The 8,372-nt window shown below is 46.2% G+C and overlaps 1 protein-coding gene across 1 annotated transcript; it reads left to right on the top strand.

The window, feature by feature from the left end:
• Positions 1 to 546: 546 nt before the first annotated feature.
• On the top strand, positions 547 to 5,178 carry RTP4 (receptor transporter protein 4). Its single transcript, XM_045903173.3, has 2 exons — positions 547 to 822; positions 2,651 to 5,178. The coding sequence occupies exons 1-2, from the start codon at positions 641 to 643 to the stop codon at positions 3,660 to 3,662; spliced, it is 1,194 nt and encodes a 397-aa protein (XP_045759129.1). The 5' UTR covers positions 547 to 640; the 3' UTR covers positions 3,663 to 5,178.
• Positions 5,179 to 8,372: the final 3,194 nt, after the last annotated feature.

Here is an 8,372-nt window from a genome sequence, read left to right as displayed (position 1 = left end):
CCTAGAACCTGAAATACCATCCTCAGTGTCTTCTCAGGGACGGAGGTGGGTGGAGACATCATAGGTTTTGGAGACCCCCAGGCCTGGGTTCAAGTCTCGCTGCCTACACTTCTCAGTGGCTGTGTGGCTTTGGGCAAGGTAACCCACCTGTCTGTGCTATCCCCTGCAGAAGACCAGGAATAATCCCTCAGGGGATGTGGGGAGGGGTCAGTGGGTGCACAAGACCAGCATGGGACACAGGCTCCCCCAGCTACCTTCCTGTGTCTGCATGAGAGTGTGAGCATCGCTGGGGGGAGAAACAGCTTCTTAGTGGCATTTATCCCAGCGTCGAGCATAGGGCTTTGTCTGGTGTACCAATAAGAGAAAAATAAAATACCCAAGTCACTTATCGGTGCCTCCAGAATCTAGAACAGAGCTCTGTACTCAGATATCTCTGAGAGGCCTGTTCACAAACTGGCAAAACTCTGCTGCCCTCTGTCTTCAAAACAAAGACCTGTTCTGTGCACTCCACAGTCTGAAACAAAAATTAAGATAGCTGATGCATTCCAGACCGAGAAACTGAAACTGATGTGTTTTTTGCTTTCGTTTTCTTCCCCTCTCTCATGCTGGTTGCTGAATAAGACTGAGTTACTCACTAGGCATGGCTTCCCAGCCTCAGGGGGGAAAAACGGTTTTAGACATCCGGACCTGGGAGCAGACATTTCAAGAGCTGATGCAGCAGGAGAAACCCCGGGCCAGATGGACCCTGAAGCTGGATGAGAAACTGGAGCCGGACTGCCTCGCCGAAGGCTGGAAACAGTACCAGCAGAAAGGATTTGGCAGGTGAGTGAGAGTTGGCCTCTAGGCGGACTTTCTCTGGCAAAGAGGGTCGCTTAGCAGCGACTGACTGATTCCTTTGAGAGCTTGTTAAAGGAACCAGTGTCCCCAGGATCTCCATTCTTTCATGGCCACAGTACTCTTTCCATTTTGCTTAGCCATAACACAAAAAGAAGTTTCTTTTTTTGCTAGGTTTCCTTCCTAAATATTTCTGGAGGTTCTCAAGGAATGCTTCCATATTCCATACATCTGCCCTCCCATTCTCTCACCACTTCCTGTTCCAGATTGCCTCTATCCAGAGACTTCTGCTATTTCTGCCCTCAGTCCTGACTTCCCCAGGCTGCAGCAGCCCTCCTGGCCCAAGCACCAGCCCAGGACCAGGGCCTTCCTTAAAGCCCCAAGAATAGAGGGAGGCCACATAATCACTTTGGTTTTTTGTTTTGTTTTGTTTTTATTTATTTATTTAAAAAAATATATATTTTTTTTTTATTTATTCATGAAAGTCAGAGAGAGAGAGAGAGGCAGAGGGAGAGAAGCAGGCTCCCCGCCTAGCAGGGAGCCCGATGGGGGACTCGATCCCAGGACCCTGGGATCATGACCTGAGCCGAAGGCAGACGCTTAACCATCTGAGCCACCCAGGCGCCCTTTTTTTTTTTTTTTAAGATTTATTTATTTATTTGTCAGAGAGAGAGAGCAAGCACAAGCAGGAGGATGAGGGGCAGAGGGAGAGGCAGGCCTCCCGCAGAGCAGGGAGCCCAATACAGGGCTCAATCCCAGGACCCTGGGATCATGACCTGAACCGAAGGCAGATGCCCAACTGACTGAGCCACCCAGGAGTCCCCACACAATCACTTTGAACATGACTTTGTTGAAGGCCTGGGGATAATAGAGGGAATGGTGCAGCAAGAAAGATATCTAAAACCTAGTTCCTGGAGTCGGTAAGTAATGCCCCTCCCCTATTGGCCATCTCCCCTTTTCACCCCTAGAGAGCCTGCACACTGCAGGGAGCAATTTCCTTGCCCGGGTCAGGGCAGGGTAAAGGGGGGCAGGGAGAAATGTTGACCTGGGCAGCCAGGTCTCCTTTTATGGGGCACACCTCACCTGTTGTCCTGCTTCCCTCTCTGCCCCACCCTGACTCCATCTGTCCTCTGCTCCAACCTTATGGATTATAAACCATGCCCATGCATTTTCAGACTTCTGTTCCCTTATCATGATATTATGCCTGTTGGGCAGGCCCTTTCCTCCCTCCCCTGTACTCATCCTTCAAGGACCAACTCAAGTGCCACCCCCTCCTTAAAGCACCCTGGTCTTCCTAGGCGGAGTAAGTGTTCCTTCTTCTACATTCCCATAAGATAATGGTTTTAAATATATATATTTAAAAACAAGCTGTGTATCCCTTTATGACTCAGTTTCCTTATCTTGACATTGGGCTCAATAATGCCTCCCTCAGAGGGGAGCTTTAAAGATGAAGTGGGATAATACTGCAGCCCCTATTACAGTGCTTGCCTCAAAGTAGTTGCTTTATACGTTTTCTGCGATCATGAGGAGGACCAAATTTTGCTGGCCGATGGCAGAACTACTTTTCCCTCTGAGACATCCAGAGATGTTTTAGTAGCAAAGAAGCATACTTGGGACCATGTAGGGTGGAAGCTCAGTGGATCACAGGAAAAGGCTTTATTAAAAAACACAATCCCTCTCATTCTTATTTGGCAATTTGTTAATATCATATGTACCTTCCCGTATTGGAAGAAATCTTAGAGACCGAGACCAGGCCCACCTCCTTCAGGTCAATGATCACCTGAAGGCACAACAGCCTTCTTCCTTCTGTCTGCAGGTTCCAGTGTTCCTCATGCCGGCGAAATTGGGCTTCTGCTCAAGTGCATATCCTCTGTCACATGCACCTGGAGCCCCAGAAGTCCCAGGGCCAGGTGATTATGCGGCTCTTTGCTCAGAGGTGCCAGAAGTGTTCCTGGTCTCGATTTGAGAATCCTGAGTTCTCCCCAGAGAGTGCCATGCGAATCCTGAAAAACGTGGTGCGGCGTATTCTGGAGAAATTCTACGGGAACGGCTTTAGGAAGTTTCCGGAGCTACCAATCATCCGGGAGGTGCCTTTGGATGGGTCCCATGACACAAAAAATTGTGAAGCATGCACTCTGGGCTGCTGTTCATGGAGGTCACGAAACAACGAGACAGAGCCATCAATATCCCCATCCTCCTCTATGGATATTAGGAGTTCCTCTTGTCACATTGGTGACATGTCTGGCCAAAACCAGGAGTATGGGTCTAACTATAACTTTAAGGAGTCAGGGCCCAGCCATACCACTGCTGAGACCCAAGCTCCTGAAGCAGGCACTCAGCCCAAAGGGGAGACTAGTAGACAGCCCACCCCAATGGCAGATAGGCAGGCCATACAGGAAAATTCACAATCCACACAGGAGACAGCACCACAGACCCCCTGGAGGACATACTCTGAGGTTTTAAGGATGGCCCACCAACAGTCTACACAGCAGTCATTCTCACAAGCCACATGGACCATGTCAAGGATAATCTCGAGGTCTACAATAGAGTCATACCCTCAGACTAGAGGAAGAACAGCCCCCTCTACACTAGGGTCACACCTACAGCTTACACGGAGGACAGCTAGGGGGCTCGTGATCCTCAGTAGAACTCAAGCTACCTGGAGACGTTCACCCAGATACTCCATTCCAAACACCCATCACATATACCCTCATTCAGTGCAACGAGATGTATTCTTTGACCTGGATATATTTTTCTACTTCTGCGTCTGTATTATTTTATTCCTTGTCTTTGTAGGCAAATATTCAGAAGCAGAAAAAGGGAAATAAGTTTATCTTCTTTTCTTCTGTTTTAATTCCATGGTAATCAATGAACTGGTTACCATTTACTTTTATTTTTATTTTTTAAAGATTTTGTTTATTTATTTATTTGACAGCAAAAGAGGGAACACAAGCAGGGGGAGTGGGAGAGGGAGAAGCAGGCCTCCCGCAGAGCAGGGAGCCCAATACGGGGCTCAATCCCAGGACCCTGGGATCAGGACCTGAGCCGAAGGCAGACACTTAACGACTGAGCCACCCAGGCACCCCAAGAACTGGTTACCATTTTAATATGACACAGAATATGCTTTGAGACCAAGTAGGGTCAAGTTCTTAAGAATAAACACTGGTTTCCTAGATCTCCTTAGCAGATAATCTAAAACATAACCTAGAAGATAATGGACCAATAATAAATATTTGTTGAATCACTAAAAGCTCTTCATTCATTCATCCACTCATTCATTTCTCTCTCTCTTTATCTATATCTTGACATGTCTTCACAAGAACTGAGGGTCATGAGTGTTATCAGAGAATTATTGTGGTAGGCAGAATAGTGGCCCCCCAAAGATATCCATTCCCTATTTCCCAGAACCTGTGCATATGTTAATTTACATGGAAAAAAGACTTTACAGATGTGATTAATTTAAGGATCTTGAGATGAGGAGCTTATCCTACATTATCAGGATGGACCCAATGTAATTACAATGGTCCTCATAGGAGGGAGACAAGAGTGTCAAAGGGGGAAAAAGGAAATTTAATGATGACAGCAGAGCTTGGAATGATGGGCTTGGAAGATGGAGGAAGTGGCCATGAGTCAAGGAATGCAGACACCTCTTAGAAGCTCATAAAGATAAAGAAACAGATTTCCCCTCAGAGACTCCAGGAGGAACCAGCTCTGCGGACACAGGACCTCAGCCCAGTGAGACTGATTTTAGACTTTGGACCTCCAGAACTGTAAGATAATAAATTTGTGTTGTTTTAAGGCACTAAATTTGTGGTAATTTGTTAAACTAAAATAGGAAAGTAATACAGCTATCAATATCACCCCAAGGATCAGGCAATTATGTTTTAGGTATGCTTCAGTTTTAACCGAAAAAGAGAGATTAGAAATATTGATATGCCGGTCCCCTCTTAGTCTTCCTTCTCCCCTACTTAGATCTACCCAAATGACCCTGTCCAGAAGAGACTCCCTTTGATTTGGTGACCCCTGGAGCTATCCTATTCTTTCACTTCTTCCAGCACTGGATGAGGAAACATGCAAGAGCTTGCCAATCCTGAAATAGTATGATGCATGGCTGCAACGTTCAGTCCTGCCGGACATTTCTACATGCCTCTCAAACCACAGTCACCATGTTTAAAACCAAGCTCATCAGCATCTCTGATTTCCCAGTCCTAATTTGACTCAGTCACCCAAGCTGATCACCTTAGAGCCATCTTTAATTTCTTCTCCCTGTCACCTACACTTACTGTCCCTTGTGTTGTCAAGTTATCCACTCTCTTCCTATCAGCCCCTCTCCCCAACCAGTCTAAAAGCTTAAATTACTGAGATAACTAGAGAATTTGGTTTTTACCCCATAGGCAATGAGGAGTCGTTGCTAGCATTTGAGATGGGCAATTTGAGTGGAATCACATGTTTAAAACATTATATATTTCTAGGAAAGAATGGAGTAGAGAATAGAAATAGTAAGGAGTCTGACTTGAGATGGCATAGTGGTAAACACAGAGAGTGGTACCTACAGACAATAAAGGTCTTGAAGGAATTTGAAAACAGTGAAATGTCAGCAGAAAACCCAAGGATAAAAGTATCTCTTTTTCTCTGGCGCTATCTTCTCTTTTCCTCTTAGGCCACTCTTATCAGCGTGCTCCTTTTATCAGTACATCCTCCCCAAACCAGCCCCCTGACTCTCTGTGTTCCTCCTGTTTTCACACCTTTTCAGTTCCTTCACAAAGAACATTGGCTTGGGGACTAGACACTTTATTTCTAGTTGGTTATGCTGTAGGACCTGGGGCAAGTCCTTATCTTTCCCTGGGCCTCAGTTTCTCTATCTCAAAATAGGTTAATGTCTTCCAATTAAACATAGTGGATTGAACGCATGCATTTCCCTCTGAGCTTCCTTGAAACCTTACTGAGTGACAGTGAAAGGGGGGAAAAAGGCATCAGTACACAAGGGTAAAGAGAATGCACAGAAGCTAGAAAACTGCTCAACTAGGGTTAGATCACTGACTTAGCAGGGTAGAGAAATCTGGAATAGAAATTGGCAAGGGAAAACTGAGGTGCAAAGCAATTCATATGGCACAGTTTCAGAAAGTTCAAAAACTGTAGGCAGCAGTGCTTCTGAAGGTGGGTGCTGAGGCTGCTGAAGTGGGAGGATTGGCTGAAAGCCTTTACAGCAAGTTTCTTTCCTCCACTACTCTGTAGCCTGGTGACCACTCTTAACGGGCTCCAGGGAGAAGAATGGAGGTTTATTCTCTGAAGACTTAGAGGGTTCTGGACTCAGGGACATAGGCGATGTGAAGGGAGAGAGGCTACTCAGCAATTAGAAAGATGGTTCAGGTCTACACACTGACCCTTGGGACTCCCTTACTCCACCACGAAACCTAAGAGCCATGCCAGCCTTGAATCTTACCCACCCCCTCCTCAAATACACAGGAGAGTGGATGGGTCCTCTTTGGGAACACTTATGAGCTCAAGAGAAAAAACCATATATATATCTACTTAAAAGGGTGGGGGGGAGTGTTTCATCCAATGGAATGACTAGCTGAAGTAGCTCCAGAGTGAATCCACCAGATACAAAAACCCTACAGAGCTTCTAGTCAACTCTTTGGTGTAAGATACCTAATTTGGACAGACTGTCAAGGGGTATCAGATATTTGATATATCTCCAAATGTGAAGGCAAAAAAAAAAAAAAAAAAAAAAAAAGATTAAAAAAAGTGGAGAGTCAAAGAAAACAGAGATAATTCAAAGATAAGAAAATGAACCAAAACGTATTTCAACAGTAAAACTATGATTTATGCCTCAGAGAGATAAGAGAAGGTATAATATTCACGAAACAAATTAGATGGATTCTCTGCAGCAACCTCAGGTGAGGCAGTTATCTTTGGCTGGGGGATCTCAGCTACAAGTCTTTAGCAGGCAATGCTCCCAAAAGCTGGGGGAATGAGTGCCCTGGTCCCGAAGGCAGGGATCTGGGCAATGGACCACAGCCTCCACTATGGTTAATATTTTGCACCACTTCAATCCACTTGCTTGGTATAAATGATCAGCTGGCAAACTGAGCCCCATCACTGCATCTGTCTTGGGGTGGCAACTAGATATTCACTATCTTCCTTTACTACCCCATCTCCATTGCCCTTACCCAGGCACCTCTGCCGTTCAGGTGGCTTAACCTGGTGGGGTTATCCAGACCTTCATCCTTAAGGGGTATGGGCCTTTGGTCACAAGGTCTTTCTCAGTCTGTGGCATCTGCATTTGTCCACCCACTGTCAAAAGTGGACAGAAAAGTGCCGAGAGGCCCCGGTGGATCATTTGGGTGCCAAATATATTCTTCCTGCCCCCACTGTATAACAGGAGTCCTATTTCCCTCCAACGATCAGGAGAGTGACACTTTCTTGCCTGCTGTTTTCTTGGCAAAAAATCTGTGAAACGACCAGCCACAGCTGGTCATGGGGTTCTTGCTGTGTTCCTTAGTGGGAGCAGTCCCCACCCAGCATGGCCAGACCTGCGGAGCCTTGTGTTGTGGTTGGTGGGACACCTTGAAAATGGCACCTGATTTAATGTGGGTGACGGTAAACAGGGTCACCCCTACTTCCACCTCTTGATTTCCAGACCTATACACTCTACCTACTGGGACCACACACATAGTGGTCATTGCTTCAGAATGTGTACTATACTCTGGTGGATGGTGACTCACCTTTGCAAAGCAGCATCTCCAAGAGGCACCCCAGCTGCCTCTTTAAGAGGCTATGTCATTGATCTGTCAGGCTGGCGGCTTCTGGGTGGTGCTGTATTTGATGAAACTAGGAAATTCCATGCCCTTATCACCTCTGCTGTAACTCTTTTGCTACAAATTTGGCCCTTGATCTAATGTGATATTATGTGATGTGTTCGTTTGCTAGGGCTGTGAGAAAGAATCTGTTCCAGTCTCTCACCTAGGATCTGGCGGTTTGCTGGCCATGTTTGGAGTTCCTTGGCTTGTAGAAGTGTCACCTTGACCTCTCCCTTCACTTTCATGTGATGTTCTTCACATGTGCATTTCTGTATCCAAATTTCCCCTTTTTTTATAAGGGCTCCAGTATGACCTTATCTTAACTAATCACTGTCTATTTTCAGCTTTCACCACATAATTGAACTAAACCACTGGTGAACCAAGAGTGGCCTTTTCCCTCCTCTGTTGACCAGTGGTAAGTAACAGCCTCTCCTGAACACGTGATCAGCTGTGAGCTGAAGGAGAGGCCCTAGTGCACCAGTGGAGGTCGACCTGGGGGCTGGGCCACCACTTCACCCAGTTCCTTTGTATTCTCCATCCCTGGCTTGTGCTCAGTCCCAGGCTGCATCACTTTCATATTCTGATGGATTATACTGAACCTGTATATGACTAAATGGGTCTTTCAGAATCTAGGTCATGGTGGGCATCTCTGGGCCCATCATCTTTTGGTATCTCACCATCGGGAGTTTTAACTTTATGCAGCCAAGTGGCTTGTAGGAGTTGGTTTTTGAATGG

The sequence above is a fragment of the Mirounga angustirostris genome, unplaced genomic scaffold (genome assembly GCF_029215605.1).
Source record: "Mirounga angustirostris isolate CCGP_5_RB_7025 unplaced genomic scaffold, mMirAng1.0.hap1 SCAF_1, whole genome shotgun sequence".
Classification (NCBI taxonomy): Eukaryota; Metazoa; Chordata; class Mammalia; order Carnivora; family Phocidae; genus Mirounga; species Mirounga angustirostris.
This window is presented reverse-complemented; position numbering and strand designations above follow the sequence as displayed.

Coding starts and splice junctions, on each gene's coding strand:
- RTP4 (XM_045903173.3), top strand. CDS start 641: ATGGCTTCCCAGCCTCAGGGGGGAAAAACGGTTTTAGACATCCGGACC. Junction 823..2,650: donor CAGCAGAAAGGATTTGGCAG/GTGAGTGAGAGT, acceptor TTCTGTCTGCAG/GTTCCAGTGTTCCTCATGCC.